At 50.0% G+C, this 24,186-nt stretch overlaps 1 protein-coding gene across 3 annotated transcripts in view; it reads right to left on the bottom strand.

Moving 5' to 3' along the window:
• The window catches only part of DOC2B (double C2 domain beta), a 109,829-nt gene extending 102,589 nt beyond the window's left edge, over nucleotides 1–7,240 (bottom strand). Inside the window, exon 1 of one of the 3 annotated variants that reach the window (XM_084822946.1) lies at nucleotides 6,644–7,240. In XM_084822946.1, coding sequence (XP_084679072.1) covers nucleotides 6,644–6,986 — 343 coding nt within the window. In that variant the 5' untranslated portion in view covers nucleotides 6,987–7,240. The remainder of the gene's footprint in view (nucleotides 1–6,643) is intronic. The other 2 variants (XM_084822945.1, XM_084822944.1) reach the window with 2 other exon arrangements.
• Nucleotides 7,241–24,186: the final 16,946 nt, after the last annotated feature.

Below are 24,186 nucleotides of genomic sequence, written 5' to 3'. Positions count from 1 at the left end.
ACCCAGGTCCTTCTGCATGCAAAGCAGGGACTCTACCGTTGAGTTACAGGAGTTTCTTTTCCAATGGGAGCTGAAATTCTCTGGAAGCCCATGTCAGTGCTGCACAGGCTGGTGGGCCTACTGCTTTATTTTTGCCTTTAACACTTGGGTGGTGAACGTGTGGCCCTCCTGATGTTGTCAGACAACAACTCCCATCAGCCATAGCCAGCAAAACAATGGTGAAGGATGATGGGAACTGCAGTCCAGTGAATGTTGGGATGGCCGGCCACTCCCCAACCCTGCTCTAACAGTAGCTTAACACAGAAAATGAGCAACGGAAGATTCCCCTCAACACACACACACACACACACACACACACATCACTTAGTGCCGGATAGTGGGAAAATTGCTATCAGCTATTGCATGTGAGGCTGCTGCAGGTCATGGCAGACCAGGAAGGCTGATAGGGAAGAACTGGCAACTCTTGGAAGTAAACAGAACCAATGCATCCAATTTAAGTGTGCCTGAGGATGCATTCAGACAGCTGTGGGGGTGGCCTGTTTTCCTCAATTTCTCTGGAGCCCCCTGTTACCGCTGCAAAGTGCTTCTATATCCTAATTAGGTAATTATCCTGCTTTTCCACCAAAAAAAAAAAAATGGCACTCAACACCAACATCTAGATTAAAAATGAAATCTTGATAAAAGCCTAACATAAAAACAAATACATTAAAAACACAATTAACAAACACAACAATTGAAAAAACATGATTATTAAATTTATGTGCCGCTTCCCACCACAAAAAGCAGTCTCAAAGCAACTTACCCAAACAATACAGAAATTCAGGAGGAGGAGGAGGAGGAGAGGGAAAAAACCTAAATCAATATAAACTATAATTAGCACAATAACAATTAAATACCAGAAAAACATAACCTAAACACAATACAATATGAAAAGTGTTCATCCACAAATACACAAAATCTCCCCCTGCTCACCACCTAGAATGAACATCACAAAGGAAATCCACAACTATTGGGCCCTAACTAAATCCAAAGGCCTGGGAAAATGAGTAAGTAAAGTAACTAAACAGCACCTGAGATAACCGCATCTCTGTGCAATATCTGGGACTGCTGTGTAGGTGGTGGGAGGGTTGTGTGTGCCCCTGCCCTCCTCGCATTCCACACAGCGTTACCCTTCTGCCATCTTCCTCCCATAGAGCACCTCCCTTTTGATCTATGGGCATTTTGTTTTCCTGCACAGCTGAAATAAGCCACACATAGCCACACAACCTCTTCCTACAGGAAAAAAATTGTTTCTCTCCCCCCGCCCATGACATCCAAAGCCTCCAGGTAAGGTTCAAAGGGGATGTGATATTGGCATTTTCAAAAACGTCTTGCCTTGAAAGCCATGAGCTTTTCCACTGAAGCTACAACCATGAAAAAGCTAGCGCAGACCTGAAATAACACTGTTTATTATTCCTTTTCCCTGGCACTTTCCTTCCAAAAATGTCTTTGTTGTCCTCAGTGACATCAGCACCTGGCCAAATCCAACTGGCTACAAAGCACTGTGATGTCATCCCATTCATGGTATTATCCCTGATTGGATAGGAAGCAATGTGCTGTATTCCTGTATGCTGTGTGGTCCCTGATTGGAAAGGATTATCCCTTTGAACTACTCCTGGAAAGGGGAAGCAGTGGCAGAGAAAACAACCTGTCTGAACAATATCTGAGGAAAGAAACTTAGAATCATAGAATAGTAGGGTTGGAAGGGGCCTACAAGGCCATCGAGTCCAACCCCCTGCTCAATGCAGGAATCCAAGTCAGACCATCCCTGACAGATGGCTGTCCAGCCTTGTCTTGAATGCCTCCAGTATGGGATAGCCCACCACCTCTCTAGGTCATGGGTTCCATTGCTGTATTGCTGTAACAGTCAGGAAGTTTTTTCTGATGTTCAGCCGGAATCTGGCTTCCTGTAACTTGAGCCCATTATTCTGTGTCCTGCACTCTGGGATGATCGAGAAGAGATCCTGGCCTTCCTCTCTGTGATAACCTTTCAAGTACTTGAAGAGCGCTACCATATCTCCCCTCAGTCTTCTCTTCTCCAGGCTAAACATGCCCAGATCTTTCCGTCTCTCCTCATAGGGCTTTGTTTCCAGTCCTCTGATCATCTTAAATATTCATGTAATCTGTCTTCAGGGTGGGAGCTAGAATGGCTTGTTTCTATCCAAAAACAAAAACTAGAGAATATTCGGAGCAGCTCTAGAGACAGATAAAACGTTACACTGGTAACATTATGGCTGACAGTTTTCTGAGGCCTTCACTCTTGGGAAAGCCAATTTGTAAACCCCTGTCCTCACCCCAGATCAATGAGAGAGGCACTGTCATTCCCCTCTGAGAGATTCTGTTCAAACCTAGTTAATCACCTCTGGACATACAGGCAAGAAACCCCAAGTCGACTCATTAATCTCTTGTACAGAAGACTACCCTCCCTGCAACTTGGTGCCCTCTGGGTATGCTGGACTACAACTCCCATCATCCCCAGCCATGGAGTGATGGGAATTGCAACCTGACACCTCTGAAAGGTGCCAGGTGGAGCGAGGCCATGTTCAAATATCTCTGCCCACTGGAGCCACTACCTTGAATCCTACACAGCTGAAATTAGCCACACAGGTTAGCCACACAGCCTCTTCCTGCAGGAAAAAAAGTTGTTTCCTTCCCCTCGAGCATGACATCCAAAGGCCCTCCAGGCAAGTGAACTCCTTGCCCCGTCTCACAGGCTGGAAGCCGGGTATGGCAACAAGCCTGGTGAATGGATAACTAAGGTTCAGTTCTCACATTCACATCTGCCTCTCGATTACTTGACACTTGTCGGCTAGAAGCTGAATGTGTCAACCAAGTCCCTTGAGAAGCATTGCGATGGAGACACTACAGAAGTGTTCCCACCACTATTCTATATCTGGTGCAGCCCATTTCATGTGCAAATCACCACTGGATACTGCCGTTACTAAAAAGCAAGATTCTTGTAACAGCTGTAGCCTTCCTACATGTTTGGAGCCTACGCGGAGTTCCACGCACCAGGAGAGAACATGTAACTCTGGCTTGAGAATCAGCCTACATCTCTGAGCTCTCCTATCTTCCATGTGCAACCAGAATATCACCAAGGCATCAACAGGCTGGAGAATAACCATCCAACCTTTCCTTCTCTTTCAGCACTTCAAGACTCCTCTAACACTTCTAACTTGGGACAAAGCACTTTAAATGTTGCACCCTAAAGCACATTCTTCAAGATAAAGGGATTCAACGTGGGACTCAAAATGTGTGAAATTGCGCTTTTCCCTAGCATGCAGCTCCTTAATAGAAGATGGGTCTGTAATCGGGGGGGGGGGGCAACTTGCCATATCCTCCTAAGCTCTTCCTCCCTCCCACCCCATTAGAATCCCAAGAACTCAAGATTTCATTAAAAAAAACTAAGTTGCTAGTCCTCTGGAGTTAGAAATATGGTTGGATACACAGTGAAAGAGATTTCCACTGTGCTGAACAGAAGAGATGCCAGGGACTGAACCTGGCTTTCTGAATGCAAACCATGCTGAGCTACGGTCCCTCCTGAGCTGTTAACACAGTACCTGATTCGGCTGACCACAGAACAGCCTTGCAAGGTAGTCTACTAATGTCCCAATTTTACAAAGGTGAGGGGGAAATGAGGCTGAGTGGCAAGGACACCATCAAATAAAGATTAGAATTCACGTCTTCCCACCCCTCTAACTACTGACCCACACTGCCTCTCTCTGGAAAGGGTGCCAACTTATCTTGCCGGGGGGAGAAGGGGGATTTGGGAGCCCCCAAACACCTGAAGAGCATGGAGGTAAAGACGGAAGTAATCCAATGTCATACATGTGTCTCTGGCCTGTAGCAGGTACACCACCCAAATTCAACAAATTATCTTAAGGAGCGCCTCCAGCAACACCAGACAGGCAGCTTAACAAGATCAGCCTTGGATGGCCTTCTCTCTGTCCCATCAGCCAGGACAGCTAGACTGGTGGGGACGAGGGAGAGGGCCTTTTCTGTGGTGGCCCCCACTCTGTGGAACTCCCTCCCTAGGGAATTCCGCCATGCCCCCTCTTTAATGAGCTTCCGCCACACATTAAAAATGTGGTTGTTCAGGCAGGCATTTGGGGTGGGTTAGGGTATTTTAGAAAACGTTTTTATTGTAGAATTTTATTGTTTTAAACTCTTTTATTATATGCTGTACATCGCCCAGAGTGGCTGGGTGACCAGCCAGATGGGCGATTAATAAATTTAATAAATAAATAAATAAATAAACAGGTGAATCTTTCACTGGTGAGTAAAGCATCAGTGGTTGAATTTCTGCTTGTCAAGATAGAGAGGCAGGGTTAGTTTAAAAAAGGGGGGATGCCTTAATTCAGAGGGCATTTAAAAGAGATCCATTTAAAATGAACTTGTGAAAACAGCAGTAGAGATGACATCTTCTCTCTCTAATGCCTGCCTAGCAAAGGCAGAAAAGTTCAGCCCCTTCTGGCCCTGGTAGACCCCCTCTTAAAATCAGGCTTCCAGGTTTGGGGCCTTATCCTGCATTTCAGCTCCTCCTCTTTCCCACAGGAGCTTTGCTGAAGTTAAGAGAAGCTGCAAAAAACAAAACAAAGCCCCAATGTCAAAAGGGGTCCTCTGTTTTAAAAGGGACCAGGAAAATGGGTGGTGGTTAAATGTTGCTCTACCCCAACAGCCCGGGAGGTAACACACTGCTTTCGCCAAAGATCTGGTGCTCCAGTGACACAAAAGCATCCCCAGTCCCCCACACCATCTGTGTTTTCCCTGGAGAGATATCTTCTGCTTACCGCTGGCAGGATTACAGCATGGGGACTTCTACTCAGGAAGGAGAGAGGCACTGGGGAGGAGCGCAGGGCGGGAGGGAGATAAACAGATGCCAAGATTTTTACCTGGATAGGATTTCTACTTCTTAAACAGCTGCATCACTCACTGAGAACACTAATAGGCTAGTTTAACTATCAGGATGTACGTAGAAAGAAAAGCACACGGCACACACACCAACACACAGAGGCACGCACACAAGCACACACAGTCACCCCTGGATAGCGGCAAAACCAGCTAACCGTGCAAAGTGCTGAATAGTTTAAGTATCAGGTTGTACATAGAAAGAAACACACACACACACAAACACACACAGTCATCCCTGCATACGAACACACACAGGTACACACACACACACACACACACAGTCACTGCTGCGTGTTGGCAAAACCAGCTAACAGTGCAAAGTGCTGAATAGTTTAACTAGCAGGTTGTACACAGCAAGAAACACACAGACACACACACACACACACACACACACACGCACAGTCACTGCTGCATGTCGGCAAAACCAGCTAACAGTGCAAAGTGCTGAATAGTTTAACTAGCAGGTTATACATAGAGAGAAGCACAGACTGAGAAACACACACACACGGCCACCCCTGCGTTTCGGCAAAACCAGCTAACCACGCAAAGGCCTGAACCGACACCTCCCTTTTTGACACAGTCGCTCTGGAGAAACCCATGCAACCGGTGGCTCTTTGCAAGGTCCTGGCTCTGAAAAGGGGGGGTACCAGGGGTGCGTGCCGGGGTGTGTGTGAGGGCTCCCCTTGCTTGTTTATCTTTGTCCAGGAGGGAGGGGGTTGTGGAACAGGCTCTCTTGCTGCAGCGGTGGGTTTGCGTTGTAGCAACATTCAGCCGCCCATCCCACCCAAGGTGGCCGGCTGTGATGCGGCGACACTGAGGAACCAGAGGCAGAGGGGTGCCAGGGGAGGGGGGGGACTTCAGCCGGCAGCTCAGAAAACAAAAGAGGATTGGTGGAATTTCTTGCACTTACGGTTAGACATCTAACTTACGGTTAGATGGAGCGAGGATTAAGAAACGGGAGACCACAGGGGGGCTTGAAGGGAAAAGGCTGAAGGAACCGGGGATGGTATAAAAACACACACGACACACCGCTTGTGATGAGAAAGACGGAGAGTGGGAGAGGAAGGAATGGTGTTTTGAAGCAGAAGGCGGAAAAATGTAGCCAAAGTATTTCGAGGGAAACATGCTACTTGTAAGGGAGGTTAGGGAGAGAAGCGAAAATGGATCGGAAGAATGCCAGTCTCTTCGACAGGCTCTGGAACAGGGTGTCCCTCACAACTCTCCTTCTGTCAAAGGAAGAGTTTTTATGGAAGCTCATGAATCCTTGCGCTGGCTGATTCCCTCCCCCAGCCTGGACTCACACAAATCAAGCCCTAGGCTGCTGTCTCCACCATCATCCGTGTAGCCAAATGACAACCGGGCACACCCCACAAGGCACGGGTCGGGTGCGAGGAGGGCTCCCTGTTGTTGTCCATGGGGTCAGGCACAACTGCGCTTTTGGGGAACCTCTACAATCGTTTTGGCAGAGCTGGCGCAAAAGTAGGGAGGAAATGGCCAATTGGATTGTGCCTGTTACAGGCGATAGAGTGCCTGGCCTTTCGAGGTGTACTTCAACCTCCAAGGGCCGGAGGTCGGAGTAAACTGGAATTTTGGATCCTAATTTATTTTGCAGGGGCACAGAAGAGAACTATGAACCAGACAGAACTAAGACACACACGCACAGCACTTCCAAAGAGGAGACTTGGTAACTTACTGCAGTCATCGGATTCGTAGCCCTCGGCGTCCACCGCCTCCTCGGCCTCCTCTTCAGAGTGCCGCTTGGGGGGCTGTTTGGCTGGTTCGGTCCCGTATGCCCCGAAAAGCTGGTCCACATCTTCGTCTTCTTCCCGGGGTGCCGTCTCCGAAGGGCTGACCGCAGCCTGGCTGGTGGAGGAACGCAGGCTGTTGGCCCGGCTGATGGTGGCGGGGAGTCCACGGGGGAACCGGGGGAAGTAATCCGAAATTTGCTTGATGGGTCGGATGGGGCCAGGGCATACGTCAATGGCCATGTGCTCTTGGATGCTGATGGTGGTTTTCTCCCCTTTCCGGAGAGTCATGCATACAGGCTCCCGAAGGGATACCCCGCCGGAGAATCGCTCAGACTCTGGATAGGTGGGGAGGCAGCCCCCTTCCAATGGGACCCCCCTCGGACAGAGGCAAGCAGGCAGGCCGAGAGAGAGAGGACAAGAGAGAGAGTTTCCGCTGGAACCTTACATGGCTCTCCTTGCCCTGGGAATCTCCAGCAATCTGTTCATGCTGTTGGCTCTTGCGCTGGCTGTGTCTGCGAATCTAGGGAGAGGGAGAGGACTGCACGGATAAGAGGCAGGGGGGTGGGCATTCGAGTGATGTCACCAGCTAGCAACAAAGCCAGAGCAAAGCGGCACAGGAATTAAAAGGCCGGGGCAGGTGGACAGCCGAGGTTCGAGCGGCTGTGGCCGCGGAGTGCTCGGGTCACCGTCGGAAGGCATAAGGGCATCTCCCCTGCCGCTTCATCCCCTCCTCTCCTCTCGCTCCATTCCCATTGCCATGGGAGGAGCACAAGCCGGGGGGGGGGGGTGTTCTTCCTTTATTTTTTTACCAACACGATTGCTGCCTGTCTGTTTGCCAGAAGCAGCCTGGCTTTCTTCCTCTGTACCTTCTGCAGCCTGCCCGATGAGTCAACCTTCGTCTTAAAGGGCAGGCAGAGAAGAGCCCTCATCCAGGCTGTCTGGGGATAATGGGCATTGGAGTCCAGCCCATCAGGACGGCACCAGGTTGGGGAAGATGACAAGCAGGGACACGGAGGCATGCGGCTTTCCCCTGTCGCCTGCCTCCACCAGCTGGTCCTCGGAGGTACGCTGTTTCTGAAGATGGGGGCTCTATTTAGCTAAACGCAGCTAATCCTTGTGCATGTACAGGATCCTTTAAAAAGTGACACTGCGACAGTGAGCTCCACATGTCGTTATGCGTCGTGTGAAAAAGGACTTCTTTTCTCTACCCTGAACATACTCCCAATAGTCAGGTTGTTGTCACGGGTGTGTCTTTGAGGACTCCAAGTTCTCAAGTTTTAATGGGGGACAGGAGAGCCAACCTCCCCCCCTTTCCCCTCCTCACTCATCATTGTATAAACCTCTATAAAATACACAGACACCCAGCTTTGCTTTCTTTTTAAAAAATGCCCCTAAACTCTTTACCCTTTCCCTTGGAGATGGGGCAGAAAAGAGTTGTGACTCAGAACTATTACTTCTGTCACAGGTTGAGTCAATGGTCTATTTTATACACACATACTCTGGGCGGGGGGATTAAAATGGGTGCATTTTGAATATCAAACACCACCCGCTCCCCAGCAGGGCTCTGAATGAGCCAATCAAGCATGCCCTGCACACAGTCTCTGTGCAGACTGGCAGCTGCACTCTGCACGTGGTCAAGAGAGTCACATCAACACAGAGCTCCCTCAGTTCTGGCCATTCTTGGGCCTAATTTTGCCACTGTTACTCCTCACGTTTGAACTCAAGTGAGCACAAAGGCAGCTTAACCCCATGATCGACATGCATTATCGCACAAAGGATTCACAGCTGTATGTCAGCTGAGCAGAATAATCCCGAAGGCAGAGAAAGTAGGCCCTGGGAGGCTAATAAAGTGGCAGGAAAAAGGGTGCAGGTGAAGTTAATCTTACTTTGAAGCCCTTGAGACACCACTGCTGTTGATGCAAACAGGCTAACTGAACTGCAGGTACACAGATCGGGCAGTTTTATCCTGCAGAGCTCATGCTCATGGGTGCAGGGTTCACCACCTTGAGAAGCTCAGCTTTGGTTTTCAAGAAGCAAGTTCCTAGACCTCAAGACTTCCCAAGAAAACCTTCTGCGGGAAGCTGTCTAGACCAGGGGACCTTTGCAAGCAAGCTGCACCCATCTCTCAACTCTGCTGCCCTCACCAACTGGGTGCATTTAATAACACAGCTGGTGAAACAAAAACAACAACACCTGACAAGAGAGAAGCAGCCCTATGCTAGCCTAGTGGGATGGTGTGCCCAGCGTAAAGGGGAGAGAGGGAGACTGGGCAGAGCCCCTTTGGTAGCTGAGGGCAGTCATGGGCAGTGATGAGAAATTGGGGCAGAGATATACAGGTGAGCCAGGCCAGGGAGGAATCTGATTATAAGAAATGTCCGTGGCATCTAAAGATATCATCATTATACCTGAAGGCATTTTGTGATTGCTTCCGCTCTCTCTTCACTGCTTCCACTGGCTTTAAATGTGACTCTCTGTTTATAGTTTCATGAGGCTGCTGTTGATTTCCTTTGAATAGCTGATGTTACATCCTACTGTTCAATTTGTTTTTCAGTATGGCTTTAGAGGTGCTCTGTGCGCTGAAAGGTAGCTCAACCATTTATAAATAAATAAGGTATTATCATGGTAGAAATGTTTACATTTTGTAAAAATGTACGCCGCTTCCGGAAACTCCTTTGAAAAAGTGCTTCATCGATACCCTTTCATATTTATTTAATATTTAGGGGCTTACATATAATCATTCAACAAGACAGTCCCTGCCCCACAGGCTTACAATCTAAAAAGACACGGCACACAAGGAAAAGGGGATGGCAAGGGGAGAGGGAAAAAAATAGCTCTTTCAGCAGGGCTGATGGAATGGCCCCGCTTCTACCTCTCATCTTCCTCAGCGCAGCTTCTGCTGGTGCTGGTGACAATTGAGGGAGGAGGAGCCTTCACGGGCGTGGCCTTTCCACCAACCAACCAAGGCCAAGACTTTAGCGCAGGATCCGGAAGCGGACAGGGAGCTAGTACAGGGATCACATCACTACAGGTGACAACAATTTCAGCAGCTGAATTCTGCTAGAGGCGAGCGGCCCAAGCGATGTTTTGCTTTGTTCTGTTCTATTTACAGCAATTATATACTGCTCCACATCTAAACAGATTCTGGAGCAGTGCACAATAAAAGCAAAAAGGAAAGGGGGGAAAAAACACATTAAAAGTTTGTTTAAAAAAAGAAAACCCCAAACCAGAATACAATCAAAACCGTGGCTGGCCAATCAAGGAAGGCATGTCAAAATAAAGATATTTTCAGATGGTACCCAAAGCAACACAGTGTTGGTGCCTGCCTGACCTCCAAAGGCAGGGAGTTCCACAGGAAGGGGGCCACCACACTGAAGGCTATTCTCCAGGTGGGTTCCAATCGGGCCATTAATTAATTAATTAATTAATTAATTAAAAATAAAAGCATACAGTGCCTGTCAGTGCTTGGAAGGAGCAGGCTGCCTTGTTCCCAGTGTAAAGACTGAGAACGGACTTGAAGCCAGTGGTGTAGCCGAGTGAGGGCTCACAGGGAACTGCCCAGAGAGCTTCGGCTATGGGGCAGTATAGAAATGAAATGAAATAGATAAATAAAACAAATAAAAATAAAATAAGCCCCGGCATTTTTTAAATTAGCAGGAATACTGATGTCATCTGACACCGCCACTCTCTCTACTTTCCCTGTTCCCTCTGAACTGAGCTGCAATCCTCACAGTTGGGGGGGGGGATGAATTCTCCCAGCAAGGATATATTGTTCTTTGTGGTACTGCATAGTATCTTGGGGCATCGTGGTCGTGAACGGGGAATTGAGACCCATCAGCTTTAGCAGAGGGCTGCTCCTGGTGGAGATGAAATCTGCCAGAACTGGTTTGTTGATAGGGATCGGCGTGGCTGCCTGCAATTTTGGGACTCTCCTTGGCATCATGGCTATGGAGACTGCCATGATGTGCACCGGCCCTTCCAAATTTACCACTGCTGAAGCAGGAAGGTCAGACCATGGTGGGGAAAGAGGGTGAAATTGCAAATGTTTTCCCGGTTCCCTCTCTCACGCAACACCCCAGATGCCGCTGAAACAGCTGCGTCCACTGATAGGAGTCAGGGCACCACGGTGGCTGGGTCGGGTGAGAATTTGCATGCAGACTGGGAAGGGGGAAACGGGACCTGTTTACATCCCACCGAGGAGCCCAAAGAAAACTGTCCATGGTAAACTGACATGGGCATATTGAAGAAAATGTAGTTTGGTTTTGGTAGCCAAGGAGGACGCACGGACAAGGAGGGGGTGAAGCTCATTTCGTTGTGTTTTTCTGGAAGAATTTTAAATCAAACTCAAGGTTATTTTAGCAGATTTCTAGTTAGATTGAGCCAACAAAGCAGGATTTGCATGGCAAACACCAGTCTTTCTGTAGGGATGCAGATGCGGAGAGGTTAAAATGCCTCTCCTAAAGCTTACTTACTGGCAGGAAGAACTTGAAGCATAACTATGCTGGTCTTTTGGCCCGCCCTTTGGCCTTTGCCATGCCCAGCACGGGAATGTGGCCCCCAAGAGATTATCTGAAATGGAATTGAAACTGAAAGAGGTTCAACACCCCTGGGGCTACAGAAATAGTATCACCATCTCTGCTCCATCTCTGTCTCTCCCTCCTCTCCCAATAATTATCTTCTATAAACATTGTTTGCTCATGTCATTGTGCCCTAAGGGCTTTTTGGTGGAGAGCAGAGAAATCTTGCTTTGCCTCCACCACCCACCAAGCTGTGTGGAACTGGGTAGTGGACAAGAGAAAAATAGGAGCTGATTAATGGGGATGTTGGTTGCGTCGGGAAGGGGAAGACGAACAGTTCTGGTCAAGCTCTCCTTTTATTCAGAGCTTCTCTTTAGTTGTGCCTTCACTTGCCCACTAGCAATAGATGCTACTGAGTAATGGGAAATCAAAGCCAGCCGGAGATACAGATCACATGTACCTACCACGGTGGGTACAAAACCCAACATTTTGCCTGGGAGAGGAACAGCTCATGGGCCATCGCTCACCAGTAGAACTCCTAGGTTGCGTGCAAACGCTTCCATTTCAGTCAGGCCCGGCGTCAAGAGTGGGCATGGTTGGGCACCTGCCGAGGGCCCACACCCCAGCAGGGGCCCACTGGCAAGATTTGTTCCTCCTCCTATCCCCGTGGATTCTCCCCATAGATTCCTGCATAGCTGCTCCCCCTCTCTCCTCTGCCTTTAAAAAAACATTATTGCATTTGATTCTCAGAACTAAAGGGAAAAGAAACAGAATGGTGGTTAAAAAGAAAAAGATTTTTGGAAAAACCTAACGATGAAAAAAATTGGCAGACACACGGGATTTGGGAGAACAAGGGGGCGGGAGGGTTGGATGGCAAAAATGGATCAGTCAGGGAACAGGAGTGCAAGAGAGCGAGCCAGAGAGGCAGACATGCAGTCAGGGCCGCGCCAAGAGCGGGCCTGGTCGGGCACCTGGCAAGGGCCGGCACCCCGGCACGGGCCCGCTGACAAGCTCCTCCTGGAGTTGCTCCCCCTCTTCGCCACCGCAGCCCGCTTGCACACCCGCCGCCTCCCGCTCTGGCCCAGGCAACGGCAGGGGTGAGCGGGAGGAGCGGGAGATGCCGCGGCCTCCTTGCTCACGGGCGCTCGTCCTAACAAGCAAGCGAGCGGTAGCAGCGCTGAGGAGGAGGAGGAGCAGCTGGCGACAATGGTGGGGAGAAGGTTGACTCGTGGAGGGGGGTTGCGGGGGGTGTCTTGACCAAGGGTGCTGGAAAACCTGGAGCTGGCAGGGAGTTCTGCACTCAGGAAATCCTGCCCCAAGAAAAGCCAAATCCTGCTCACAACTTCTCAAACTTCTGCTTTTTCTCAGCACTAGTCACGAGCGATCCCAGGCAGAGCTGTGCTTTTCCTTTTCTCTCCTTCTCGTGGAGATGCACGTCCCGGGTAGGCTTTGAGGGCGTCTTGTCCAAAGGCCCACAAAAACCCGGAGCCGGCTCCGTTGGGGAGCGCTAGGAAAGGATCTGAGAACAAAACCGCCGGCACCACGATGCCCTCGCACAACCCAATGGCGCCGCCTCACTTGGGATACTGCGTCCGGTTCTGGTCACTGCATCTCGAAAGGGATGTTGCAGAGCTGGGGAAGGGGCAGAAAGGGGCAAGCCGAACGAGCAAGGGGCTGGAGCTGCTCCCCCGTGAGGAAACGCTTCAATGTGTGGGGCCTTTTAGCTGGGAAGGAAGGGGAGAAAGGGGGACCTGATGGATGTGTACAAAATGATGAAGGGTGTGGCAAGAGTGGAGAGGGAGATGTTTTTCTTCCTCTCTCATAATACAGGAACCCAAGATGACCCCATGAAGCTGACTGGTGGGAGATTCAGGACAGATAGAAGAAAGGACTTCTGCCCACAGCACAGAGTGAAACTGTGAGATTAGCTACCACCAGATGTCGTGAGAGGCACCATCCTAGATAGCTTTAAAGGGGGATTGGACACATTTCTGGAGGAGAAGGCTGTCCATGGCTGCTGGTCAGGGTGTGTATAGTTTACCTCCGGTACCAGAGCCGGTGGGGGGACACAACAGGAGGGTGCTGTCGCCCTTGTGTGCAACTCGTGGGCTTCCCATGGGGCATCTGGTTGGCCACTGTGGGAACAGAATGCCGGACTAGCGAGGCCTGCGATCTGATCCTGCACAGCAATACGGACGTTCCTCAAAGTGGCTTGCCATGTCCCTGAAGAAGGCAGGGTTGAATCTGGGCCAGGAAAGAGGTTGAGCTTTGGAGCAGGCTGGCAAGAATTCCTCCTCCGCCAGGAGCTGTAAGCAAGGGTGTGTCATGGCACCTGGCTCTGTCGCGCGATGGGCGGAAGACCCAAGGAGCAGTAAGAGTGGGTGGCTGAGGGCTGGGCCACGTCTGGGAGCTGCTGCCAGCCACGAGAGCAGACACAGAGTGCAGCTGTCCTCAGGGGCTGGTTTGCTGGGCCCAGCCAAGGAGCTCTCGCTCCAGCAGCTGACCGGCCGGTGTGATGTAACTAGTCTGGCTGCTCTGCCTCTTCTTGGACCTCGGCTGGCCCTGATCCAGACCACATGCTTGTGTTTGCCTCTTCCTCCTGAGTAGGGCCCAGGCAGGGTGGTGGTGGCTTGAGCTGACAGACAAGCACAGTCTCCAATGTTGGGGCTTCAGGGACACAGCGGTGAGGAGAAGGTGCACCGCACATGTTTTGGAACACTCTGAATGATGACTTCTTCCCGATCCCCCCAGTCAAATTAATCAGTGGAGTTAATTTGCAGGGCCAACACGTCCTCTGCTCCTTGGAAAAAGGGAAATCCAAGCGAGGGCCTGCTGGCCCACCCTGCGTCTTGATTCTCCCAGCTCCGTTGCAAAGCCGGGCCAAGCACAGGGGGGCGGGGGAGAGGGTCCTGCAGCTTGTCAGCTCTTATTAGGTTAATTCCATCTAACTGTAATGCGTCACTCAGTGGTGAGCTGTCATTCGGAGAGATTATCCAGCAGACAGCCTCGCCACAGCGTTTTCCGCCCCCACCCCCCTTCTTAAGGTAGAACACATTTTTAAAAAATTTAAAAGTATTTTTCTATCCTGCCACTGGAGGCAGCTTAGGAAAAATCAAAAGTCACCAATAGAATAGGAATGGATGAATATGTCCATTTCTGCTTCTCTGTGTTTTTCATTTCCAACCCTACATTTGGTTCATCCCAAACACTGGGAATTCTTTTTTAGCATTTGCATGAAAAGGCATGGGCCTTTCTGTGCACCTTTCTCCTAACGCATGCCTTTGGAATACATTTTTGTTTCCATTTTTGCCTAATCCATACACTTTTTCTCTTGGGGGGGGGGAGCACTTTTCCGAATACAAGGCATTTTTAAAGAAAATTTTCCCATCACATTTTTGCAGGCATGCTTTGATCAGAGAACACCACCGCAAAATATGGAGAAGTGCGAATTTTGAAGGATAGTTGAGTGTTGGTTCGCATAGTGGTTCAAAAGTGCGAAATTTGGTAAAGTGCATTCAAATGCAAAGTGAATGCACTTCTCCCCCATTCCTACAACAGAACATCTTAATCCAGCCCTCTGGATTTTCTTACCCATGGACTCACCCCCTTTCCTGCAACCACCGATCCTTTGGAGGTTTCCTGGCTTTTGCATGTTTCCCCCCTTCTAAAATGGGAAACCTAGCACAAAAGAATCACAATCATAGACCCAAATAGCCTATTTGGCATCAGAGGTGCAGACTTGCAGTCAGAGACTGGAAGTTTTAGACCAGATGTGTTGGACTACAGTTCCCATCATCCCCAGCCAGCATGGAGGGCACTGAGTTGTGGAACACGGACGTGGACAAATCCCAACAGGAAACGATGTCAATTTCAACACTCTTCTCATTCTCTCTCCCCCCCTCCCTCACACACACAGCCCTTGTGTGCAGGAGTCCCAGGGACTTGTGGACAATAGAAGACACTGATCCAATTTCAGCGCCCTTGTTTGACAAATACCACCAGGGTAATTAAAGCCTCAGCCATGCATGCCTGTATAGCAGACATGGCTGCCACCCGCCAGATTTGACAAGTCTCCTTGCCAAAGTAATTAACTCGATGCAAATTTCCATCCAATGGGTTTCTGGAGAGGCCAGGCGGCGGGAAGCCACCCCTCAGGGGGAATGTCGGCGATTCTAAGAGCAGCTCCCTTCCCACACCCTCCTGAACGCCTTCCTTCTTCACACCAACAGCATCTAAATGAGATTGATTCTCCCGTGAGCCTCCAAGAGCTTCTTGTGGTAATGTGGCACTTCTGTGCCATTAGTTAGAGCCCATAACGCGGAGGCTGCAACAGATTGCTGCAGTGTGTCTGTGTCTCCCAAAAGGGACACCCCTGTTCAGGGTTCCAGTCATCCATCCAGTAGTGCCCTCCTCCAGGATATTAGGATAAATGATAAGGCGCTCAAGCAAAGCTTTCTACTCACCCCATTTTCCAGCTTTCTTTCCCAACTGACCTTCAACATTCTGTGGCTACTGAGCATGTTCAGTGTTAATGGGGCTTTGGGGTGGGGTGAGCTGAAAAATTGGGGTGCCTCTGAGCATGCCAGTAGCTCTCACTTGCTTCTCAGTCACTCCATTTTCTGTCGGCACTCACCACCCATGTTCGCTATTAGGAGGCGTGGATTAGAAACTTTGGAATTCACTTCCACGAGACATAGTGATGGCCACCAAGTTGGATGGCTTTCAAACGGATTGGACAAATTCCAAGAGGAGACAGCTATCAATGGCTACTGGTCCTGATGGCTATATCCTACCTCCAGTATCAGAGCAGTATGCCTATGTACACTCATTGATGGGGAACATGGGCAGGAGGGTGCTGTTGCACTCATGTCCTGCTTGTGGGTTTCCCATTGGGAGCTGGTTGGCCACTGTGTGAACAGAATGCTGGACTAGATGGACCCTTGGACTGATCCAGCAGGGCTCTCTTATGTTCTTACATCCTTACGAGGAGCAAAGCGTATTAGAAGCTCCTCGCCCTGGCTGAACCCCTAGGCTTTGAGCACACACCACATCCCTGCTGTTATCTCCAATCCGTGGAGCTGATCAGAGCTACTAATAAGCTTCCATCTTCTAACGGGTTGCGCGTGCCGACAGAAATTGAGAAACAAGCGAGAGATATCGGCATGCTCAGACGAACCCCCGTGTTTGCAGAAGTGTTCAGTCAGTGAAAACACCCATCCCCCCCTCCCTGGAGAAGCCCAATCAGAAAGGAGCATGCACACTAAGCACAGAACATCGGATGCAATCTGTGATCGGAGATAACGGGGGATGGCATCCCCCGCTCACCGAAATAACGCCTGAGCGTGACCACTGAGAGGCTGTCGCAGCGCATAGCCTGCCGTTTCACATGCAGTTCAGGGGCGGAGCTATATTTTGAACTGTGACAGCAGAGCTGTCAGTAAATGCATTAAGTCGGAGGGGGTGTAAACTTTTGTAATAAAGAAGAATAATCAACAAAGCAACCATAAAACCACTTTAATAAGTATAACAAGCATGGCCAATGCTTGTTACCCTGCGTCCCCCTGATTTCCCCCCAGGAAGACGTAGGGACGGGGGCAGCCAAAAGCACAGATGCTTTCCATTTTCATTCTTATTTGGATGGCTTTCCGGGTTGCTCTGTTATTCGCATTTCAATTGCTGTTACCTTGACAGTTCCCCGCTTGCTATTAATTGCATCGTCCCGTCTCAATTATGACTCTTTCGGTTGCGTTGCACTGCTTTCTTTACATTTTATTTATTTACAACATTTATATACCGCTCCACATTGAAGATTTTGGAGCAGCGAACAACAAGATAAAAGAATAAAACCCCAGAAAAAAAACAAAACATTTTAAAAGAACAGATTCTGAACTTAATAAACCACAGCTGGTCACTCAGGGAAAGCCTCTTGAAACAGCAATGTCTTCAGGAGGCGCCGAAAACAACACAATATTGGTACCTGCCTGACCTCCAAAGGCAGGGAATTCCACAGGAAGGGGGCCACCACGCTGAAGGCCCTTTACATAGTCATGCTTTCATCGATGGTCCTTCACGTTCTTCTCCATGTAGTCATTTATGTTTGCACCGCTATGACTTAGGTTTTCAAAACTGTTTAATTCCTGTTTGTTACGATCTCGGGTCTTGGGTCCCAGGTTCAGCTCTAACCCCGGGAATGCAGAAGTTATTTCAGCCCAAGGGATGAATGCCATTTTGGAGAAGCTCTCTGGGGTTGCTTTCCAGTGGTGGGTGGGAACAAAGCTAAAGGGCGTGGCCCAAAATACCAGTATATTTTAGCTCTTCCTGCCAGCCACCAAGCATTTGGAGAGGCATTTCAGCCTTTAAGAATGGGAGGGAAAACTGCACAAAAGGCAGGAAGCCACCAAACGATGGGTGGCTGAGGGAAAGGGGTGGCGCCAGTAGAAGGGACGTGGCCAGCCCTCTACCTGGGGGCCACATTCCATTTCAGAGCAGCTCTTGGGGGCCACATTCCAGATGTGAGTAAGGCCAAAGTCAAAAGAGGCAGGGCTGAAAATACCACCACCCAGCATATTTTAGCCTAAAGCTCTTACCGCTGAAGTGGAAAAATACCACTTGCATAAGTTTGCATGGGAATGTGTTGCTGGGGTGCCGAGAGTCACGTAGGAAAGAGGACGGTGGCTGATTAACTTACTGCGCATGAGTCACAATGCCTGGCAGGGCCCTTGTCTCTGGAAACCGGAAAACTTCCTCTGAAGGAAGGCTGTAGCCCCTTGACTCAGCACTGCACCAAATACTGACCAAAGCTGACGTTATGTGCATTGCTTACTTGTTTGCATGAATACCAAAGTCGCCGATTGTTCTGGGTCCGGTCCCGAGGGGCCACGCTGGCAACACTTGACTGTGCCGCACCTTGGTGTTCTGGTAATAAACATCTGCTCAAACAAAAGTGGTTGTTCGTTCTCAGGCCAAGCCGGGCAGAGGGGTAAAATTTTGCAACACTGCCTATAACTAAGCCTTAGGAGAAGCATTTCAGCCTTTTAGAATTTGGGCGGGGGAGATGCGCAAAAGCTGGGGCAGCGCCAAAGGAATGGCAGGGAAAGGGGCACAGCCATCTGGAGGGCCCCGGGGCGCCTTGACTGGGATTCCAGGAGGGCTGAATTTGGCCTCACAGCCCTTAGATTGTGTACCCCTATTTTACCATCTGTTGTGACATTTCAGACCCAGCTTAATGCTCCAAACGATCCAATATGGCACGATCAAGGATATCAACAAGCCATAGGATTGTGCAAACAAAATGCATAAGGGGATCAGAATCCTTTTTGACTCCTGCTTAGCAAAGGGACATGCCAGGGTGGAGAAGAAATCCACCTCCCCTCTCTCTTTTGCAAGCAACGAGGTTTGTGTAACCCTCCCCAGGACGATCATTTTATGCTCAGCTAAGCAGCGGCGGTGCCGGGGCTGTAGCAACACAGCGTTATTCTAATCCTTACAAAAACAGTCCATCATCTCTGTTGCACCGTGTCAGATGGCGAAAGATCATGGAGAGAGTTCTGCCAAATCGCCTCGCGTGGATGCTAGCGGAATGCTAACGGCAGCGACCACAAGCAGGTGACAGACAACATAACATTCAGCGCCATCTCCCTGCCGTCTGTGGCCGCGCTTTGAAAAGAAAACAGGGGATGAAGCGAGTCTAGAGAGAGCCAATTCCCAACGTTCCTGGCAATACTGCCAAAGTTTGAAAGTGGCAGGTTCAGAATAAGAACAGCCAGAGCTCGCAATGTCCGGTTGCATTCAGAGGAGAGCTTCCTCACCCCGATGTTCTTCCTGTGCTATGTCAACTCGTAATAATCTCACTTCACATTCTGAGCACAATGAAAATGTCAGAGCAAGGAAGCTCTCCCCCCAACTTCTGTTACAGTGTATAAGAGATGTCATGATTCATGGCACCTGTCAGGATGGACACTGAGCCCATAGAGTCCCAGGGTAGTTCTGATTCTAAGGAAGAGCAGTCGCTCCTGGATGAGGAGCGCACTCCTCTTTCCCAGGGCCAACAACTGATGGCGATTCCTCCCACCAGCATTCCTAGCTTAGATAGCAGTCCTGGGAGTGACAGAGCGCAGGAAGCAGACTTGATGGACGCGCGACGCCGACGCAGAGAGCGGCGCCAAATGGAGGGCGCAGAAAGGAGGCATAGTGCCCGGTTGGCGCTCAAAGAACGGTTGCGCCCAGAGGATCCAAGGGAAAAGGGGAGGGACTCCCCCTAGTCCTTAAGTTCAGGGGTCTGCCAGTAATTCCCTTTCAAACGGGGACCAACTGTTCCAACTTAGGGCATAGGTACTGTGCTGCTCATATCTAGTTGCTAACGGTAGAGTTGTTAAGTTGTAAAAGAGGAATAAAGCTTTGAAAAGAATCCCTTTGTCTGTATCTGGACTTGGCTACTGGATTAGACTGAGAGAGGCCTCCAAGGAGCCCTTGACAGCACCCACCTTAACTGAAAAACCAGACGGACAGAAGGAAAGTTCTTTGTGGAGCAAACTAACGTGACTCCTACGTGGCCAGAAAAAGTCGACTGCAACTTAACCCTCGAGTATCAGAACAGGCTTCGATTGCCTGCCCTCCGGCCAGCTCAGTTTCTCAGTTTCCGTGTGCTGCTCCCAGAATTGCAGGAAGAGGCCCTGTCAGCCCAAACGCCTCAGCTCTCGTCTCTGCCGTTGCAACATCCTGTGCAGCAGCAGCTCAAAGCAGCCATTTTAACATCCTGTGCGATGACGAGCAGGCGGGTGGGCAGCTTCTCCAGAGGCACCGATTCCTCAGCAATACGACCGCCTGCTGATCTGTGGCTCAGCACTAATCCTCGGCGAAGCAATGCAGCGACTATGAGTGAGTTAATGGATGGAGACGGGGCCTCGGACCCATCCCAGACGGAGTTCCCAAGACAGCAGCAAGGTGTGCGCCTTGAGAGCCCATCATCCCCGGAGACACGGTCCAGGGAGTGGGCCTGGCCGCCCCTTGGAGCGAGGGCTGAGTGCCATTGCATACGGACCACGCTGGATTCGTCCCTGAGACCTTGTTTCTGCGATTTGAAGCACAGGGTCTTGATATGCTCTTGGTGTAATCAATAAAGCCACGTCAGGCGAGAAGAGCCCTCGTGTGCAGCCTCGTTACTTCCCGCGCTAATTCCTCATTGGCAAAGCACTCTTTAGCATAGCAGCGTCTGGACCAGGATCCGGAGCTTTCTTAAAGAACTTCATGCAGCAGGGCAGCGTACAGGTTGTTTCGTTCAACGCAGAAAGACAACAAGCCCCCAAGACGATGCAATACACTGGACCCCCGAACAACGGGCCTTGGATCTGAAGGGTGTTTGGGTCGTGGAAGTGAAGAACCTCTCCTTTTAGGCATGAATTCGATCATAATGCATGCGTTACGGATAGAATTTTATGGTGACATTTTGTGAAAATGCCAGGAGATGGTTAAAGAGAAAAGGGGATGTGGATTTTCGCTAAACATGCAAAACAACGGTCACTTCTCCAGTGTCTGCCAAAAGAGTTTATTAGCGTCAGTACGAGGCAAAGAAAAGGGGGCTAGTCACAGCAAAGGAAGAAGAGCGGGGGGAGGAGGAGGAAGAAACGGTTAGAACGTAGAAGCGTTGAGGGCAAAAGAATAAAACTGAAAAGCGTGAAAAGAGAGCTAAAGGGGGAAAGTAAGTCGCACTAGCGTTATGAACTGTAGTTGTTCAAGGCTGTTTGTTTTCAGCTTGACGGAGGAGTGAAAAGAGTAGAAACAGGCTCCAGCAGAGATGTTCGGCCATTTGGAGTGCAAGAACTGGGGGGGACGAGCGCTTTTCTAGGGCAAAAGCCATCCATCGTAAGCCAGCAGATGCTGCTGCTTTAGTTTTGGTTTGTGCAGCCGGAGCGAAGACGAGGTTGACACAGGGAAAAGAGGAACAGGGGGACCAAGGACAGAAAGGTGCGGTGAGCGCTCAGCAGGGAGTAGGAATCTTTGACTTTCCTCTCAGATCTCCATCGCAAGGGACTGCCTCCCTTGCGGTCGTGATCCCTGCCAAGCAGCTGTGCCCTTGGCCTCGGGGGGCTTCCGGTCCGTGTCAGTGCGGCTGGAGTTGAGCGGGCAGGCCTGTGGGCTGCTCCTCTCCGCTTGGGCCATGTAGAGCTGCCACAAACACATCCCGGAAAGCCCCTTTGGGTTCTCAGTTCTTCTAGAAGTTTCTGTGAAGCCAAGAGAGCGGCAGAGAAGCCTCCCTCCTCCCTCCGCGTCTTTCCCGTCAAAAGGCAGTAAGAAGGACGCATAGCAGCCTCCACTCGCCTTGGGGCGAAATGGGTTTACTTGGAGCCTGTCTGTGTGTGCGTGGGGGGAGGTTTCCCTCATTGTTATCGTGGACAAATGGCTGGTGTGTGGAAGGAGGGGGACCTGAGCCCTGAAGAAACTTGGCAAAGGGTTTTTCTCTTGGGGGGGAGAGAGGACCGGGTGACGGGGGTCGGGGGGAGAGAGAAAATGTGGTGATGAGAAGAGACAGAGGCAAAAAAAGAAGGTGATGCAGGACAGAGGGGCAGTCCAGTCTCAGTGCCGCCGAGGCCTATATCGCCTGGCCCAGCCCTGCTTTCTCTTGCTTGCCTCAGTTTCCCCACGTTCTCCAGCCTGCAGGGAGAACAATACAGATCCCCCCATAGCTGCTCTCCCTCTCCCCATAGATCCCCATGGTTTCTGTCTTCCCCCCAGAGCATCCGCCATAGTTGCTTTCCCTCTCCCATGTGAAATACCCCCTAGCTTCCCCCCTCAGCCCCAAATCTGCTCGCCCTCTCCCCACAATTTCCCCCATAGCCGCTCTCTTTTCCCCCATAGCTTCTCTCCCCTCTGTCCCAGAGCTTCTCCCCTGAGCTGCCCCCCTCCCCCCTCGCCCCTTGCTGGACCCCAGAGTTTCCCCTTCCTCTGCTCCCCGTAGCTTCCCCCACAGCTGCCCACCCTCTCCCAGAGCTGCTCTCCCTGCCCCCAGAGCGCCCCACATCATTTCTGCCTGCTCCCCCCCCTCGCTTCCCCTGTAGCTTCACCTCTGGCATCCCGTCCTCTCTCTCTTGGCATCCCGTCCTCTCTCTCCACCTCCCACCCCCATGACCCGGTTAAGGACCACAGCAGTCATCATACAATGCACATCTTTTTATTTACTTCTTTCTTCAAGACCGACAACGTGGTTAAATGCTTCTCTTTGTTCCAGCAGGGTTGTAACTGCTACACCAGTCTAAGCCGGTAAATGGTTGTTGTGTGTATACAAGGTAATTAGAACGTTGTATGTTCATATATTGAAAACATGTGACATTGTAACATTTCAATTTATATAGCTCCATCAACCTTTCATAGGCATGGAACTTCCATTGAAGGAGCTACAAGGTTTTTCTTTTCCTCCTCCTTGGGGTTTTTATTCGTATCGTTGAAATTTCACAATAAACACCACATTTGTAAGCAACTCTTCTTAAGTGCAGGATGACCAAATTGCTGCTCTGTCAAAACACCATGTAAATCGGAAAATTCTGGAACGACCCAATGAAATCTCATCATAACACAAGAACATTGTTACTAATGGTATTTTTTCAAGGTGATTATTTAAACATCATAACAGTCATACTTGTACGCTTTTCGATTCCTATAAAAGAATGGCTTGAAAGAGCGAAGAAAGCCGAAATGGAAAATCTTTTGGGGACGTACGTCAAAGAAATTAGGATATTTCCTCCATACAAAATCCCAGAGGATACGTAAAATACCCCCCAAAATACAGAGAACTTCATAAATTATATCTAGGCGATATTGGTTAAAGAACTCAGGGTAATAGCTTTTTAGAAGTTTCAACGTAATAGATATAAGCCAGCGCATAGTGTCACCGAGGGTCTCAGAAAGCTTGTTTTGTTGAGAAAACGTCTCGCAGGATAAGCGTCCCGACATCCCCACAGCAAATGGCTGCTCGTCAGCGCTGGATGCGGTTTATATAGGGGCCTCGAACAAGGAGAACGTTGCCGTCACTTCCGCTCATTGGCTCCCCTCGGCCACGTGGTTTGCTGGGGAGAGGTGGGGGCTCCCAGAAGACGTCCGCCTCCGTGACGTCCGCCTCCCCGGCCGATGCAGCTGAGCCGTGTCGCTGCCAGACAGCGCAGGCCAAGGCTGCTGGCATCTCTGCCGCCGAGCCTCCGCCTGAGTCAGTACGAGGCAAAGAAGGGGGGGAGTCACAGCAAAGGAAGAAGAGCGCGGGGAGGAGGAGGAAGAAACGGTTAGAACTTAGAAGAGCTGAGGGCAAAAGAATAAAACAAACTGAAAAGTGTGGGGGGGGGAAGCTAAAAGGGGAAAGTAAGTAGAAACTTATGTAAGGAGTAGAAACAGGCTCTAGCAGATTTTTTTTGGTCAGTGGAGTGCAAGAACTTGGTGGGGTGGCGAGCGCTTTTCTAGGGCAAAGCATCCATCGTAAGCCAGCAGATGCTGCTGCTTTAGTTTTGGTTTGTGCAACTGGAGTGAAAACGAAGTTGACACAGGGAAAAGAGGAACAGAAGGGCCAAGGACAGAAAGGTGTAGTGAACGTTCAGCAGAACGTAGAAATATATTTCTTTACCCCAGCTCAGCGAACGAAGCAAGCTGTGATTTGTGTGCAGCAGGAAACGACGTCAGTTTCAGAGCATGTTTTCAAGTTGCTGACATAATAGCCCTTCACAGTCATTTGAAGAATAAGCCAGATCTAAATAATACAAATAAGGGTTTGTGGTTTGATGGCTTGAACCACTGGATAAGGTGCATGATGAGTCTCACTGGGCTAAAAAGACTGTCCTGGGCATTCAGTGCCCTCCTCCATCCAGGAGATGGATGCAGATTCATAGAGCGAGTCACGTACATTCGAGACGTGTCCGCAGCTCAGCGCTCTCCTCAATACTGCAGTGTCACGGCCAGGATCCAGAGCTTTCTGACAGAGCTCTTTGCAACAGGGC

Source organism: Heloderma suspectum, chromosome 16 (genome assembly GCF_057233095.1).
Source record: "Heloderma suspectum isolate Gila_16-S chromosome 16, 16-S_ref, whole genome shotgun sequence".
Taxonomy (NCBI): Eukaryota; Metazoa; Chordata; class Lepidosauria; order Squamata; family Helodermatidae; genus Heloderma; species Heloderma suspectum.
The sequence above is the reverse complement of the archived record's forward strand: the minus strand, read 5'-3'. Positions and strand labels throughout refer to the sequence as shown.